Source organism: Oreochromis niloticus, linkage group LG9, assembly GCF_001858045.2.
Source record: "Oreochromis niloticus isolate F11D_XX linkage group LG9, O_niloticus_UMD_NMBU, whole genome shotgun sequence".
Classification (NCBI taxonomy): Eukaryota; Metazoa; Chordata; class Actinopteri; order Cichliformes; family Cichlidae; genus Oreochromis; species Oreochromis niloticus.
In genome coordinates this window covers 11,677,126-11,695,288 of record NC_031974.2, presented here as the reverse complement: position 1 = coordinate 11,695,288, position 18,163 = coordinate 11,677,126, and the positions used below count along the sequence as shown (strand labels likewise).

Below are 18,163 nucleotides of genomic sequence, written 5' to 3'. Positions count from 1 at the left end.
TCATATGTTACCTTATATATGTAATCAAAGTAGTTGAATTATGATACTGCTGTAGATCATATTATACCCCTTAATATAGAGTGTGTGATCAGTATGTAGTTTTAGTTTGCATTATACTTCTGACTTAAAAGAGTGTGAAAATCATTAGATCTATTGGATTGACCTGTATTACTCGACACTGTTGAATGTGTTACACTGTTTCTTGACATTTCATACTGCTGAATCATGAAGAGAATGTTGGGTGCAGAGGGCCTTGTACTGATAATGGGAGAAACAGACCACATTCCATACCCCCACCCTTTACGGAGAGCAGAAAAACAAGGAGCCGAGGTCATAACTTAGGCGCCGTAAGAGAGAAAACATGTGAATGTTTAGGCTTTTACGACTAGGTGGGTGCTACTAGAGGCTATAAAAGGCTGAGTAACCCGTCACCATTTTGAGACTTGCTGTGACCCTCTGCAGGCAGGTCTCCCCATCATGATGGTTCTTATGCTCTTAAGTGTTGAATTATATGGAAATAAAATATTGTTGATTGAGCATTTATACACCGAGTATTGTCCTTCCTTCAGCCCAAAGATTAAAAGAATTGGGAAATGCGAGTCAAATGCGAGTCCTTACTTACAGATATACATTCTTTTTGCTGTTCCTGTATGTTTATATCATCCAATATACTAGTATCTTTTTAAGACTAAAGTGAAGATTAAAAGTGTGATTCTGTAATAGCCCGATCAACTGCAAACTACAATGAATTCATCAAAGACAGAATATCTTTTTATTTGTTGTTTCTTCCATTTTTCTATTTCAAACAAAATGTAAACAGTTTGTGCAGACACAATAAACACATTAAGATTACAGAAATATCTGAATATTGTAACTCACTATTATGGAATAATTACAAACACACTTACAATAAAATCATAGCCTGGTAACTTCTGACTGACCTTTGACCTTTTTTCCAGGCACATTAAATGTGCATCTGTTATTATCAGATGTGAAATGGCAGAGCTCAGACGCTCAAAAACATTCAATTTCTGTTAAACAACAGGAAAACTGATTGGAAAGAAAAAAGCGCAAAATTGAGCGCTGAAAATCTGTGAAAATGTTCAACAAGGGGTATACTTCAAACGTATGGTGCCTTTGGTATTGAAGCAAATGAATTACACTTGTTGCTAAACAATTACTTTATATTTCCTTTTCATCATGGCGTGTTTGACACAGTGAGAAGTAACAACTCCGCTTCTGGATTTTCACTGGTCTCTAGAGCCTGCCGGAGTTTTTCCCAGAACAACTCTGTGTTCTCTGCAGCTCGTGGCCAGCTCAGGTAGGTTTTCTTCTTCAACATCTTCCTCATGCGGTGGTAGGGAGACAGCAGATAGCTGGGAATGTCATCCAGAAACACCAGGATAAGTATGTCCTTCTGCTCATCAAGCAGACGAAAACTAAAGATGGAGAAAAAAGAAACTCAAGTGGTTTATGTCTTGAATTCATGAAGTCATTGTAACACAAAGACACAAAACTGATTCAAAAGAATAAAATGCTTTTTCAAATATTATTCAGTTCTGACTAGTAAGGCAAAGGTCTTGGGTAATCCTCAGAGTACAGAGGATTAACTGCAGAGGTAATGTATCTGTTGTAGATATGACAAAAGACATTCAGGCGTGTGCAGCAGTTTGCTGGAGTTTATACTTTTGGTGTAGCATTATTTTCCTTGAAAAACTTCCATCTAGTGGAAAAACTACTATCGATGATTTTTTAAATTGAAAGGTAAATAACTAGGTAAAACAATACGGATTCTAGAAAACCTGCAATCACATAAATGGGGAAGAGAACTGTAGTATGGTTCATGTTTAGTGCCATGGGACAGGCGGGACCCAAACGCAGGACTGACAGACACAGAAGGATGAACTCAAAGAGGCAACTTTTATTGCGCTGAAGCAGAAAACAAACAAAACCTGGAACTCACAAAACAAAATCTAAACTGGAAACTGGAAGGCAAAGAACTAAAAGTTTAGAAAACAGGGAGCTAGATATTACCAGGGATGTGAAAAAAAACACAGAAAAAGTCACAGCACATGGGACAACATGACGACAGGCAGAGCAAAACACAGGGCTTAAATACACAAGAGAGTAAGGAAGGAATTAGACACAGGAGGAGAGCACAGCTGGGAATAATCAGACATAACCAGACTGGGAGCAAGCAAAACTGAAAACCCTCACATAGCACACGAGACCACGAGATCAAAGTACAGGAAACATTCACAAAGATGCAGATTTGACACTGAGGCAACGAGACATGACTGAGGAGACAAGGGGAACATGAAGATAAGAGTGACTAGACATGAAACGTTGAACACTGGGAAGGCAAAGTAACAGAAACCTAAAGCCTAGGAACTAAGAATATAACACCTGGAAAACAATAAAGAGAACCAAAATCGTGAAGAACAACAAATCCAAGAATATAACTTAAACTAGAATTACGGTGACAGTATGCCAATTGTTTATTGCTGGCTAACAGTTTCTTCTTATAAATTATTGCCTTTTTGTTAATTCATTAGGTAATAAAAACAAATTGTAAATTTCATTTGAAAAAGTTATCAGAACATTTTCTAAACAAATTAGTGTAATTTTTAAAAACAAAATTGTTCAGTTTTGAAAAGAAAATTAGCTCCAAGGAAAAGCTTTTTTATACATATTTAATACCAATATTATCATATTATGCCATTATTATTATTATTACTTATAACTGAGTTGTCAGTCACACCTCTAGATCTGTCCCTTTCTGCCCAGCAAAAATGAGTGTCCATCCATCCATCCATCCATCCATCCATTCATTCATTCATTCAATTTCTTTTGCTTATCTGGGACTGGGTCACAGAGGCAGCAGCTTAAGTAAAGGAGTCCAGACCTCCCTCTTCCCGGCCACTCCCACCAGCTTGTCCAGGGGAATACCAAAACGTTCTCAGGCCAGCCGAGAGATGTAATCTCTCCAGTGTGTCCTGGGTTTGCCCGGGGCCTCCTCCCGGTGGGACATGCCCAGAACACCTCACCCAGGAGGCATCCTTGTCAGACACCCAAACCATGTCAACTGGCTCCTTTCAATGTGGAGGAACAGCAGCTCTACTCTAAGCTCCTCCCAGATGGCTGAACCGCTCTATCTTTAATGGAGCGGCCAGGCACCCTTCGGAGACAGCTTATTTCCACTGCTTGTATCTGGGATCTCGTTCTTGTGATCACTACCCAAAGCTTGTGACCATAGGACCATAGGTGAGGGTAGGGATGTAGATCAACCGATAAATTGAGAGCTTTGTTTTTATGCTCAGCTCTCTCTTCACCACGATGAACTAGTACAGCGTCCACATCACTGCAGCTGCAGAACCAATCAGTCTGTCGATCTTCCCTCCTTTCTCCCCTCACTCGTAAACAAGACCCCAAGATACTTAAACTCTTCCCCTTGGGGCAGTCCCTGACCCAGAGTGGGCACGAAACCCTTTTCCGGCTGAGGACCATGGCCTCAGATTGGAGGTGCTGATTCTCATTCCCGGCGCTTTGCACTCAGCTGCGAACTGCTCCAGTTTAAGCTGGAGGCTGTCAACTGATGAAGCCAACAGAACCACATCAGCTGCGAAAAGCAGAGATGAGATTCTGAGACCACCCAAGTGGCAAACTCCCATGCACCCTAAAGCATCCTTGAGAGGGTAAACAGCTGGTCCAGTTTTCCACAACTGGGACAAAAACCGCATTGTTCTTCCTGTATCCAAGGTTCAAATAACAAAGGGACTCTCCTTTCCAGCACCCTGGTGTAGACTTTCCCAGGGAGGCTGAGGAGTGTGTCCACCTGTAGTTGAAACACACCCTCCAGTTCCCCTTCTTGAAGATGGTAACCACCATCTCAGTCTGCCAATCCAGAGGTACCAACCCTGATCTCCATGCAACATTGTCGAGAGCTTTCAGGAGTTCAGGGCAAACTTCATTCACTCCAGGGGCCCTGCCGCCAAGGAATGGTTTAACTGCCTCAGTAATCTCACCCTCGGAGATAGATGAGTTGACCCCCTCATCCCCAGACTCTGCTTCCTCTAAGGAAGACATGTCAGTGGGATTTAGGAGGTCCTTCAAGCATTCTTTCTACTGCCCATTTACTGTCCTCAGTCAAAGTCAGCTGTGCTCGACCACACTATACACAGTGCAGGTTGAACACTGCTTTCCCCTCCTGAGTCACCTGACAGTTTGCCAGATTCTCTTTGAGGCAGTCCAAAAGTCTTTTTCCATGATCTCTACGATCTCCACCCACACCTGAGTTTTTGCTTCAGCCACTACCGGAGCGGTGTTCCGGTTGGCCTGTTGGTACTTATCAGTGGCCTCCGAAGTCCCACAGCCTAACCAAGCCCAATAAGACTCCTTCTTTAGCCTGATGGTTTCCTTCAACTCTGGTGTCCACCATTTGGTTCACTGGTTACCACCACAACAGGCATCAATCATCAATGGAGGTGCTGAACATGGTCCTTTCAGACTCAACGTCCCGAGTCTCCAAGAAGGTTGGGTACTCTAGTGTTCGGCGCATGACCGCCGATGACAGTCAGGACCCATTCCAAGACCCAGTATACAGGCAGCAAGCTAACAGGGATACTAAGATACCCACCCCAGCCTGCCGCCTCTCACCAAGGGCACCTCCAGAGTGAGACAAAGCCCAGTGCCTCTCCAGGAGACTGGTTCTGGAGCCCAAGCCAATGCATTGAGGTGACCCCTGAATATAACAAGCTGGTACCTCTAAATCTCACGCACTAGTGCAGACTCCTTCCCCACCAGATAGGTGTCATTGCATGTCCCAATTCCTAGTCTTGGTAGCTAGGGATCAGTCTGCCGGGGACCCCCCCCCCCCCCGGAGGGTGTGCCCATGTACCTCTGTTCGACTGTGGCTAGCCAGGCCCCATGGACTAAGGCCCAGCCATCAGATGCTCGCCCTTGGGCACCCTTCCTGGGCCTGGCTCCAGGGTGGGGCTCCCGTAACCCTATCACGGGCAGGGTGAACTATTACCTCGATCTTCTGCTCATAGGGGCTTTTGAATTGCTCTTTTTTCTGGTCCCTCACCCAGGACCAATTTGCCATAGGATACCCTACTAGGGGACAAAAGAAGCCCCCGACAACATAGCCCCTGGGATTCCTGGGGCACACAGACCCCTCCACCATGATACGTTAGTAATTCGCAAAGGGACAAAATGAGTGTTTTCAATTAAATTAGTTCAAATTCCTCAAACTCCCATGTGCTTTAATGCCAATGTGTTGTGCCTTCAGAGATGCTCTTCTGCATATCTTGTTTGTAACAAGTGGTTGATTGAGTTACTGTTCACTTCATATGAGCTTAAAGTAGTCTGCTCATTCTCCTCTGACCATCAACAAGGCATTTTACCCAGAAAACTTCCACTCAATAGATATTTTATCTTTTAGACCTTTCTCTGCAAACCCCAGAGATGGTTGTGTGGGGAAAATACCAGTAGATCAGCAGTTTCTGAAACACTCAAATCAAAAACCATGCCACTTTCACTCACTTTTCCTCCTGATGCTCAGTTTGAACTTCAGCTTGATCATATCTACATGATTAAATGCTTGACTTGTGATTGGATGATTAGATATTTGTCTTAATTAAGTGTAGTGTATCTACACATGAGTCTAGATACACTACAAAGTCACACTACATACCACAGTATATACGATACATTGCCTGAAGGAGCCAACAGGTTACCTGGCTGCCTGGATCTCTCTGGAGCACCATTCACTCTCAAGGTATTTGTGACTGATAACACAAATGGTCTTCCGACTTCCATAAATGGCATCCGTGATGTTATCTATGATGGGCTTCCCTGAGAAGAGAAAATGTTACACTCAGTGGCTGTCCTTAGTAATTCATGTAAGTACTGTGGTGACACCCTCTGAAGTACATATGAACAGTGTTGGGCAAGTTACTTTAAAAAAAGTAATTAATTATAATTACTAGTTACATCTTCAAAAAAGTAACTAAGTTAGTAACTGAGTTACAAAAGTCTAAATGTAATTAATTACTTGAAAAGTAACTATTGCATTACTTTAAAAAAATGTTTAACCCTCTGGGGTCCAGGGTATAATTGGCCATTATTGATTACTTTTGATTTTACCTCTACATTTCACCTTTAAAAACTATTTACTTTGCCTTGTTTGGTATCACTCTTTTCAGCAAAACCTCACGTGTCTGAATTTGCAGTTATGTTTTCATTTTGACATACTGTATTAACACAATTGATCTAAAATCAGACAAAAAACATAAAATCCGAGTAGAAAAAGTTATATTTTTCACTGTAACAACCACAAACATGATTAGTGAATCATATTTCATAACTTTAAATGCAAATATAAATTGTCAATTTTAAAATCCTATGCACAAGTTTTGTAAACAACAAAGTTATTTGCAGCCATTTACCTTTTTTAAATAACCACTTCAAACTATTTACATAACCATCAGGTTTTCTGCATTCAATAAGATGCCACACAAATTATTTGTGCAAGTCCAAAAAAATAATTTCTGTCCATTATAAAGGAGAACATCACAGCCTGATACCTGCAGGTCTGACAGCAGCAGGTGTATCACTCCTCCTGTTTTTTACCTGGAGACAGCAGTCGCCTCATTGTTCTGACACACAACACAAAACTATCCACAACACTACACACTAACTACACAAGACAACACATTAACTACACACTCCAAACACGCTAAACGTCACAAATCTCTCACATCTCAAAACTCGCTCTCTCTCTTTTTTTGCTGTCTTTCTTTCTCTCTCTCTCTCTCTCTCGCCGTCACTCCTAAAACTTCCCCGTCTTCCTAAACAACCAAATGTCATGTTGCCATATCATTTTTTGATTGGTTGACATGGTACATTTTTCCACCAAAACGAACGGGCTGTTTTTTGGGGGGTTTTTTTTGGTCATAAGCAGAGAGTGCTTGCTAGCGCTGTCCTTACACAGTAAACATGACGAAACTATTAAGGAAAAAACACGCGTATATATTATTTATCATGACTCTGGTTTTACGTGGCCTATCAACACAATTTAAAAACTGGTATATATCACCTTTTTGCTTTGTCATCTTAAAGTGGTCGTGCGATTGGCTTACCATGACTACTTTATTCTTCCTCAGTCAAACAGCAGCACTCATGCGATTGTTTTGCCCCCTAGCTCCAGGTGTTGTGCCAAAAAGTGATCGTCTACCACAGGGGTGCCCAATCCTAGTCCTCGAGAGCTACTGTCCTGCAGCTTTTAGATGCATCCCTACTCCAACACAGCTGAATCAAATGGTTTGATGACCTCTTCAGCATGTCATCAAGTTTGGCAAAGGCCTGATAACAAGACATTCATTTGATTCAGGTGTGTTGGAACAAGGATGAATCTAAAAGCTGCAGGACAGTAGCTCTCGAGGACTAGGATTGGGCACCCCTGGTCTACCAGAAAGTGATTGCCACCCACGGGAGCGCGTGCAGCTGCTTAAAGCTGTAGCGCCCGGATTACTTATGTAGACCGCTACTTCCGTGCAACTGATATAAGATGCGGTAAGCTGAACACAGCTTCAACCGTCTGTTTGTTGAAAAATAGTAACGTGACCGCACCTCATTTTCTTGTTAGTAACGGTATTGGCATTGTAACGATAGGAATAGTAATTAGTTAGATTACTCGTTACTGAAAAAAGTAACGCCGTTAGTAACGCCGTTACTTGTAACGCCGTTATTCCCATCACTGCATATGAAAGTATCTTGAGGTATTGTTAGGTTAGGTCTGCACTCGCAGGCCTCGCTGACTCAGAGACTTATCCCCATGAACAAAGCAAGACACTCAGAGCTCAGTCCATTCAACTTGCAAGGGAAGTCGGTCGAATCAGGATCTTGGAACTGAAAGCTCCTCACCTGATCACAGCCAACTCCTAAAAACCAGCGTCCCCTCGCAGCCTTTTATTCAGTGACACACAACCATTATAAAACCCATATCGTATGTCATAAAAGCTAAGGCACTGTGTGTGTGCATGTGTGTGTGTGTCTGTGTGCATGTGTGCGTGTGTGTGTCTCTGTATACGTGACTTCCTGCTGGTCATAAAAGGGTCTTCTCCCCTCACCCCCATACATGGCTTAACTCCTTTAACGGTCCACCATATACAAGCACAGGTGAGCCCATAAATGGCAGGAAGTAAACATTCCTTACTAAATAAGCGAACCAAAACCATACATGCAATTGTCTGCAGTTAAACACCATAGCTAATAGCATCCCCCACCATCCTACATGTAGGGGAGGGACAGAAAAATATCTGAACTTGCAGTTCAAGACAACGTTTGCAATTTTAAGCACAAAAAGGACAGCTTTTATAAAAAGTACTCCAACAGGTATCTGCTGTTAGGTAGTCTCACTATCTATCTATACATACATTTTTTAGTTCACAGAGGCCTATTCCAATTAAGTTAAAGTCCATTTGAATGTATGTATTTGAAATGTGGGAGAAGTTGGAGAATCCACACATGCATAGGAAGAACAGGAAATGTAAAGGTCTTTTGCATTTGATGCTTTGTTGAGCTGTATGTCCAGATTTTGCTCTTTTGCACCCTCTGGTGGTGAACTATGGAAGGTAGAGCTGTTTGCAGTTTGGGTCTCTCCACCCAGCCACTTTTTGCTAGCACACATGGTGTCTGCATGCTGCAGCTTGTGGTTAGCTCCACACATGGAGAAATAATGTTCAAAGTTAGAAAAAGAAAAGAAAAAAGTGAGAAAAAAGATGGAGAAATAGATGATAAGGCCATAAAGGACTATTTAGTCCCTCCTGGATGTCAGCTCACAAGGTTTGTGTACTTTAAATGTTTTATTTTCTGTTATTAAGGACTTTTGATTGATTGATACCAAGTACAAGAGTGCATTTTGATGTGATGTTTTTTGTTTTATTGTTTTGTCCGTGACCTGTTCTCATGGGTTGTCAAGACCAGAATAAACCCTGTTTTATAACTGTACATCGTGCCTACGTCAATCTTTGAGGGTGCTACAGGAAACCTCCAACGAGACAGGCCCGAGCTAGCGGGTTCAAACCCAGAACTTTTATACCGTCCAGCAACAGTGCTGTAACAACAACTTTCAATATTTAGTATTTACTGCTGTTCACACTTAGCTAGATTAATGTGATGGTGTTGTGTTTAGTATGTTGCTTTGTTTTTGTTTGGGTTTTTTTTGCTTGTCTTCTCTTCTTTTTCTCTCAACAGGTGATCCAGGAGATTTTTTTTTTCTTTCTCTTTGTCTTTGTAAGTGCCCTTTCTCACTGTCCCTTTTCCCTTCTGTTTTTCTTTTCCTTCCTCTCTTTCTTTCTCCCTTTCCTATCCCCCAGTCATGTCTGTCCCATCTGAAAATAAAATAAATAATAACAACAAAGTTTGATCAAATGGACCAATACGGCAATGCCATGATGATCCATTTGGCAGAATAAATCCATTTGGTATCCTTGTTGGTCTTCAGACAACAATTCTGACGGCTAAAGAACCAAATGGGACAGACAAAAAAACAAAAAAAAAAACAGTGCTGTAAAGCCACTGACCCTTAATTAATGGTAAATTTTATAATAGCAATTTTTAAAATGTAAATTAAACTGTATGCAACTTCAATAAGGAAGATCTGCTGTCATGCTTCTGCCTGCTGTCCTGGGTGTTGGTTGCCAGTCTGTTTATTGCATCACTACAACTTTCCCATACTGTCACTCTCAATACTGATATCCTTATCGTTTCAACCTGATCTTCTTGCCTGCATTCTTTGAACCAGTCAGCCACCGCACTGTGTGGTTTAAACTTATGCTCAACATCAGTCTTCCTTTCAGACTCTGATCCGTGCAACCCACCTCCTCCCTATCTCCACCTTGCCCAAATCTCTCAGAGCAAAAACACCAGTACCTAGACTCCAGGGGGCCCTGCCCTGAATCCTGTCACTAATGGGATTCTGTTCTTCCATGACAAGTCACTGATGTTTAATCACCAAATACACTGATTAATTTTACTGTATCAATGAATCATGTTCATTACTTCCAAATGATCTCCCCTAATTGAACTGACACCGATAAACCTTTGATTAAGGCCATGCAAAGCTACTGTAGTTTTGTCAACAAATTAAAATTTAGTTACTAGGGTGTCTAAATGTGAAAAACAGAAAATAAAAGAAAGAAAATGTTAACTTTGTTGAACAAGTAGGTTGAGGATCACCAAAACAAATGTTCTAGATTTAATTGCTCTATATATAGTTTTTTAATCTGGAATGAAGTGATGGGCAGACAAAAACAGACTAACTGAGAGACATTTTCAAGTCAAACAATCACCATTTAACTTTGAACTCAAGCCTGCAGTCTTACCTGGTTCAAAGTCTCGATGGTGTAGACACAGTCTCCAGCCCTGTTCTCCTTCCAGTTTTGGTAAGAGCTTGTCAATGACCCAAGGCTCATCGTGGGTGTTATAGGAGATAAAGGCGTCGTACTGAAGAGGAGTTTTCTTGTTTTTGTGCTTTTTGTCAAAGAACCAAGCTATGAACAGGTAATAGGCATAGACCAGGTGCAATCTCATAAAATGGTAAGTGAAGGACACCACCATGAAGCATAGGATTGCACATATGGTGCAGAGAAAGTAAATAAAGCCCATGTCAACTGAGCAGAAGCGGGTGTCGAAGTCCAACAGCTTCTTACTTTTGAATTCTTGGGGATAGTTGCACGTAAAGTTATATGCATCATAAACTTGAGTTTTGCTGTCATGTATTGCCCATGAGAGAAACCAGCTGTTATCACAGTTGCAGGTGAATCCATTGCCCTGAAGGTCCAGATAAGTCAGAGCTGGTAGGGAATGTATATCTTCTTTGCGGATAACTGAATATAAATTCTGTCTTGCCTGTAGAAACTCCAGCTTTGTGAGATTGGCATCTATAAGGAAGTCTAGAGAGTAAAGAGCTGTCCTGGATATGTAAAGGCTTTTAAGGTTTGGAATTGGGAAAAACAGATCTGGAGGGAGTTCTTTAAGTTCATTTGAAGAAAGTTCAAGTAATTGCAGCTGTGGCGTGTAAACAAAGGTGTCTTTGTCCAGAGACGCAATACGGATATTCCTGGCTTTGAAACTCAAAAGATTGGTCAAACCTTGCAAAAAGTTTACAGGCAGATAACTATGCAACCTGTGGTGTTGTGAAAAAACAAGCAGTTCCTCCAGATGGGACAGCTGAGAAAATGGAGGATCAGGCAAATTTCTACTTTCATTATAATTGATACGATTTTCACTCAAATCCAGTGTTCTTAATTTAATCAGAGGACTGAAAATACCTTTTTGTAGTTTATCTTGTTTAATAGAGTTCCGTTGTAGATGAAGGCGGGTAAGATTTGTCAGTCCTACAAAACTCTTATGATCAAGAATTTCTATTTGATTTTGGTCTAATGACAAGTTCTGGAGGGAATGTAAGCCTTTAAATTCATCCTTTTTGATCGCAGTGAGTTTGTTTATATTTAAATACAGGTATCTAAGTTTAGGCAAATGTTCTTTGAAAGCACCGTTCAATTTAGTTATTTGGTTTGTCTGTAATTTTAGAGTTTCTAATCCTTTTAAATCCTTGAAAAGACACGGTTTCAGAGCTGTGATTGAATTCTGATAAAGATAAAGCTTTCTGAGCTTTGTCTGATTGGTGAAATCATGGCAGTCCAGTGTGCTGATGTTATTGGTGCTGAGATCCAGCTCTGAAAGACTTGGTAGATTCCTTGTTGCAGCTGGAACCAATGGAAGCCTGTTTTTACTCAGCGTTAAAATCCTTAAATTTTTAAGGGATCTGAAAGCATCATCATGGATGTATTTTATTTGATTATTTGTCAAATCTAACTCAGTTACATTAATGCACAACTTAAACAAGTATGCATTAACAAAGCTGAGCTTATTGCTTCGAAGCTGCAGAGTCCTCATTGTTGGGATGGTGCAGGAAATGTTGATCAATGCGGTCAGGTTATGTGTCATTGCATTCATTCTCAGAATAGTTAATGATGAGTTCACTGACTCTAACAACCTTTCCATGTCCCCAAGACCCAAATGAAGCTCACTAATGTCAAGAGTAGTAACACGACTTAGAAATGTCTTGTTTTGCACGTCCCATATCATTTGTTTCTTTCTGGCTGGGCTCCCAATTTTAAACCAGGTGAGATTTGGAAAAACATCGGCAGTGATCCTGAAGACTGCGAGGGGATTTTTCGACAAATCAAGGTACTGAAGTTCTAATGATTTGTTTGTCAGTTCAAATGACTGAAAAGTGGTTAAATCATTGTTGCTTATTACCAGCTCCCGTAGATGTGGCAGATGTTGCAATAATAATTGAACTTTTGTAATGTGGTGCAGTTTGTTATGAGAAATGTCCAGAAGTTTTAAACTTGTCATGGACTTAAAAGATGTGGATGCCACTTGCTTAATGCGATTTTGATTAATTCTTAGCTCAATGAGGCGACTCAAGCCATCAAAAACATTTTCTCCCAGTGTAACAAGTTTGTTATTATTTAGATTTAATGTCTCAAGAGAACTTAGACTGGCAAACGCACCGCTTTCTATCTGTGAAATGTTATTGCTATTAAGGTCTAATTTAGTCAAATTTACTAGATCTTTGAAGTCTGATGCATGTATTGTTGAAATTATGTTAGAAGTTAAATCAAGGCCTGTCACAGTCGAGGGAATGTCTCCAGGAACAGCTCTGAGTTTACTCCTGACACATATGGCCGTACTGTAGCTGATTCTGCAAGTCTTCAAAGAAAATCCTTCAACAGGAACAAGGAAACCGATGATGCTCAGCGTCAAGAAAATAATGTCTGGTTTGCAACATTTTGTTCCTCTTTCTAAATTGCTTTGTTCCTCATGCATTCCAGGATCCATTTTAAAATAACAAGCAGGAAAGCTTAATCCAACCAACCAGAAAATGTAATGTACAGTTGTACAGTAAGCTTAAATGTCACAGAAAATCCTGAGAATAAAAAAAGAAAAATCATACAAATGAACAGTAAACAGCACAACAAAATGGAAATAACTCAAAAGTCAGATTTTCATGTCTTAGAGAATGTCACATCTTATTACTTTATGTATAAGTTTGATTAGTTTGATTTAGATCAAACTAAAACTAAAACATCAGGAATAATCTTCATTGTAAATAATGTATTCTTATACTTACGACATCACATTGGTGTAAACAGTCCTTCTGTTCTAAAGGAAATGCTTTCTGTGTCTCGAGACACTTTTCATCTGCATGTTGTATGTGCCTTCTTTTTTGACCAATTGGAAGGAAGTGAAAGGACCTGTGAGAACTGTGAGAATCATTGATTCTCCATTCTGAAGGGTCTGGAGGCGGTATATGTGTTAAGAGTTCCAGTGTAATGAGGTAATATGGCTGGCTGTGTTTGTGTACAGAGAAAAAAAAAAAAAACTGTGTCATGGAAAGACTTTTAGACCAAAAACTTAACTGTAGTCATGCTGTGACTTGGTTTTGCCTACCGCTTCTGGAAAGTCCAGACATGTCTGCAGACTAACACTTTTACTTTCCCTTGCAGCTTTTAGAAAGGCCGAAACAAAAAACAAAAGGCAACATTGAAAGCATGTTACCTTTCATTTAAACCTAAATGTAATACAGTCAGAAAGAATAAAAAAAACAAAGCGGTATTAGTAACTAAATAATGGCATTGCAGATTTTGTGGGAATTTTAGGTGTATTTTTGTACAGATTGCCCTAATATGGTAAGGTGAACAGAAGACATTTAATTAACTTAGTGAGGCTGAAAAAAAGACTTGTTTAGCAAAATAATTTTTGACAGTGAGGCTACAGAAAAGTGGCTACAGAAAAATAATCCAATAAAGTTAATCCAATAAATCCAAAACAAAAGAAAGAACCAAAGTCTCTAGGGTGAGAGGCATAAGGGGAGATGGAAGAAGTTTGAGAGGGCCACACAGTTACTTAACAAAACAATGTACAACACATCCACTTGGTCATAGTGTGTTATCCGTCTATCCAGAGCTGTCCTGACTAGGAATGGCCAGACTCTTGCTTTGAAGGATTTTGTATTTCTCCTGTGATGATCTTTTAGTGAATTATGCGAGTTTTGATTGTGGGAAAAATATAAGTTATGAAGGCCACTCTTATTTTCACTGTCATATTGTGCTGCCAATGACATCGCATTATTTCGAGGAACTTAATCCTCCATGCTCAGTCCAGGGTATGGTGCCTACTCAGCACTGTCAGATAGTGGTGTTTTGTATATTTTCACTCTATGAATTCATTGCAGTTGTTGCTGTTGCAGCTCTTTTACCTCTAATTTAACAGTGATATAAAATGATTTCATTAAAAGAAAATTAATATTCTGCCATAAAACAGGTGTCAAATTCCAAAAATAATTCCTCCCGTTGACAGTAGACATATTTCAGTGGTTATTCATAGCCACCATCCCCCGCTAATGTTTTAATTTGCTTTTAATGTGTTGTTGTGTTCTACGGGGACTACCCTGTTAAAATTCTATGCTACAAACATTGTACATGTATCAGTTAGCTGCTTGACAAAGCTAACTGATACAGCTTGAAATAAAATATTAAATGTACTTTTGCTACACTGAGCTTTGGCCCAGAGAAGACAGTGGTGTTTCTGGATCACATATGGCTTATTCTTTCCATGATAGAGCTTTAATCTGGATTTGTGGATGGCATAGTAAGCTGTGTTCACAGACAATAATTTCTGGAAGTGTTCCTGAGCCCATGCAGTGATTTCCATGACAGAATCAATGCCTTTTTTAATGCTCACTGGGAGTCCAAAGATCGTAGACATCCCATACTCATCTTAAGCCTTTCTCCAGATTTTCTCAATCTTTTTATGATATAATTTACTATACATTTGTATATGATGATATATTCACAAACTTTGAAACTGCATGTCGAGGAACATTATTCTGAAATTTTTAGATGCATTTGCTTGAAAATTGGTGAACTCCTTTACATTACAATGCACTAACTGCACTTGCACTCCAGGTGGGGGACTATGGAGAAGTAAAACAAGAATGACTACATGGTATGGTTTCTTCTGTTCTCCATGTATATGTGTTAAATACGGCCCAAGATGGCCTCCGTACAAGAAGGTGTTACGCTCTAATAATGACCATTAAGAAACCACCACACTCACACTGCAATGGGATACACAAGATTTTTTATTTTTTTTTCCCTCTGAGTCAAACTACTGGCTGAAGACACAACTCTGGCCTGGAATCCAAGGCCCAAAGTCACTGCGGTCAGGGTTGTTAGCTTTTTCAGGTCTGGCGCTGCTCGAGGGTGGGTCTCCACACCAGATTCTGGGGCTTCCACTCTCGAGCTTCTCAAATCTTGCCCAGTTTCCTTTCCATTGGCACAGAGAGTCTCCAATCCAGTGTTTTTATCCCAGCAGATCCACACAAATCCTAATTAAAATAAGTCATCCCTGCAGCAGCATCAGATTATTTTAAAAGCAAAACCAGGCCAGGTTGAAAATCCTTTCCTTTAAAATGTGCACTCTTCATCCTGGAGTCTCCAAGGCTTCCCTGCTGCAACAGTGTCCTACTAAAAACACAACCACCTCCCTCTTACTGTTTCCTCTCCCCTTTATAGAGAAGGGCTCCAATCCTTCCCAATCAGCTGCTCCCTGTACTCAACTCCAAATAGCTGGCAGCTGGACTGGAGTAGAATCTCCATTCCCACATGGGTGTGGCCCACACCTCACACAAGACACAAAAAACACCAAAGCATGCAATTAGTACAAAATAATCAAAACTAATGTCAATCCAAAAGGTTAGTGGAGGATTCTCTCCATTCTTTTCCACCATACTATACTTTGCAACATATGTGCCTCCAAGAGGTAATTAAAAAAATTGTGCAGTAGCACTGAAAACTGACTGGCCATGGTGGAGAAGATGATCTTGAATGGGAGTGCCTTGAGGCATTATTGTTGTGATTTGGCGATGTATAAATAAAACTGAATTGAAGTGAATTGTCATACAACAGTTTGGCTGCTTCAAGTCTAATTGTTATACAATAGTATAACAATTTACTGTGTTTTATCATAGGTCACATATTACATGTGTGTTAATATGAGGGTGTATTGTGTGTATATAATATGATAAGCCATGAAGAACTGAAGAACATTGGGGCTTTAGTTTGGGGAACTGTTTCATGAGCAAATATTCCCTTTTCACTTCCTCATCCTCATTGTGTGAATCTGTTGATCCTTAGCTGAATTAATGATATGCTGCTATCAGCTTACAACAGAACAGAAACTCACAGTAAAGCATCAAAAGATAAACTATGAACAATACTGCTTTGAAGATAAAACTATTTTAATGAACTCCATTCCAGACATTTAGAGTTTTCAGTAGAGGGGAGTGTGAACAATAAAAACGAGGCAGAAGTAAAAGGGGGAACTGAAAAAAGGGAAATTGCCTTGTGGTGATATTAATTTGTCTCATTTTCCCACTAACTTCTGCAATTTTTCACTTTCATTTGTTGGGCTTCCAGCAAGTCAGCCAGTAAGTCACTTTTAATCCACATCAGTTACACTTCTCACCAGCAGAGGTCTCTGTTGTGTTACGAAATCTTGACCCTGATCTCACTGGGTGTCTTCAGTGAATGTGCAAACATCAGCCTACAGTACAAAGGAGGTGAGGCAGTAGTGAATCAGATCATCGAGCACTTCTTTATAGCTGGAATGAGCGTGCACAGCACTTGTAAAAGGTTGGAAAGTTATGGAGGTAGGTATCTGACACTAATACAATGTAATTACTAAATTAATAATTAGATTTAATCATTTCATTCGTGACTCCAGTAACAACACCAATGAGTTAAAATATGTATAAGAATGAATTCCTTCAGTTTCCAACAAAATCCGGAGTAGGACATTGAATTTTTACTGCACAAGCTTGTCACAGTCAGCTGATCTGTATTAAAACAACAAAAAACTGAAAGATAAACTAAAGAAAGGATATAAAGTAATCAGCTCACCCTAAATGTGGAAACAAAAGAATACTTCATGACAGATTTTCCCTACTTATCTGTAAACTCTTTCTGGAAAAGTCTCCTTTTTCAGTTTTAACCACAACTTTAGACTAGACGACTTCCGCATTTTAATTCATCTTTTTTCTGCTGCTCCCTATAGGGGTCGCCAAAGAGGATCATCTGCCTCCACCTCACCCTCATCCTTAGCATCCTCTTCCATCACACCAACATCTCTTTATGAGCCACATGCTTGACCGAATTTTTATGCCTGATGCCCTTTCTGATGCAATTCAGGGTTGGGACCGGTACTAGGAGTACCCTGGCTTCTGCCCCCCCTTGGCTGGGTTGTGTATAGTTATTTAAATGATAACCTTTGAAAGTGGAATAAAGTCACAAGTGGAGTGAAAAATATTTTACCCTTTACATGTTTGAATTTTAACTTAAAACAGCAGTCAAATTAGACTTTAGCTCATATTTCAAGCTGGTATGTGTATAATTAAATAAGGTTTTTTTCTTTCATATCCAAAATACATTATCTTTTTTTCATTCTGAACATCAAGTTTAGTTGTTTTGTTTTGTTTTGAAAGTTACAGCTAATCGTTGTTTCTGGGGATTTTCTTCACTTTTTTCTGACAGTCTTTGTGAATATTGAATTTCGAGGAGTGAAGCAGTAAACTAGATCTATCAGCATGAACAATATAACTTTGATATTGGACAAACCTTTCATCCAGACTCTAAGAATCACTTTAGTTCCTCAACAGCAGGCTTCTTCACATTGGTGGGCAGCCCAGTGATACAGTGGTTATCACTGTCACCACACAGCAAGAAGGTTTAGTGGTCAGTAAGGACTGGAAAAGAACTACATAGATGCCAGTAACTGAACCAACTGTGCTTTTCTACCAGAAAAGTTCTGGATTTATAGACCTATTCATGTTTTACAGCTTTATATGGTTTTATTTGAAGATGGTTTTCACTTGTTTTTCCAGGTTGTGTGCTTGACTTTCCTCTTTATTTAAGGAAACACACAGAAGAGTTCACATTGAGGTTCTCTGCTCTTGGAAATGCCCTCTGATGAAACCACCAGTTCCACTGCAATTTGATGAAGGCAGAAATGTGGTTACATGAGAACT

General features: G+C 40.0%; 1 protein-coding gene across 2 annotated transcripts; it reads right to left on the bottom strand.

Moving 5' to 3' along the window:
• Positions 1 to 749: 749 nt before the first annotated feature.
• On the bottom strand, positions 750 to 15,760 carry LOC100702512 (toll-like receptor 13). Of its 2 annotated transcripts, XM_025910532.1 has the most exons (4): positions 13,208 to 15,760; positions 10,389 to 13,003; positions 5,739 to 5,856; positions 750 to 1,439 (listed from the first exon to the last, which is right to left on the bottom strand). In XM_025910532.1, the coding sequence occupies exons 2-4, from the start codon at positions 12,913 to 12,915 to the stop codon at positions 1,199 to 1,201; spliced, it is 2,886 nt and encodes a 961-aa protein (XP_025766317.1). In that variant the 5' UTR covers positions 12,916 to 13,003; positions 13,208 to 15,760; the 3' UTR covers positions 750 to 1,198. The 2 variants fall into 2 exon arrangements, with proteins under 2 accessions (XP_025766317.1, XP_025766318.1); XM_025910533.1 differs by lacking the exon at positions 13,208 to 15,760 and having other exon boundaries at positions 10,389 to 13,148.
• Between the last annotated feature and the right edge of the window lie 2,403 nt (positions 15,761 to 18,163).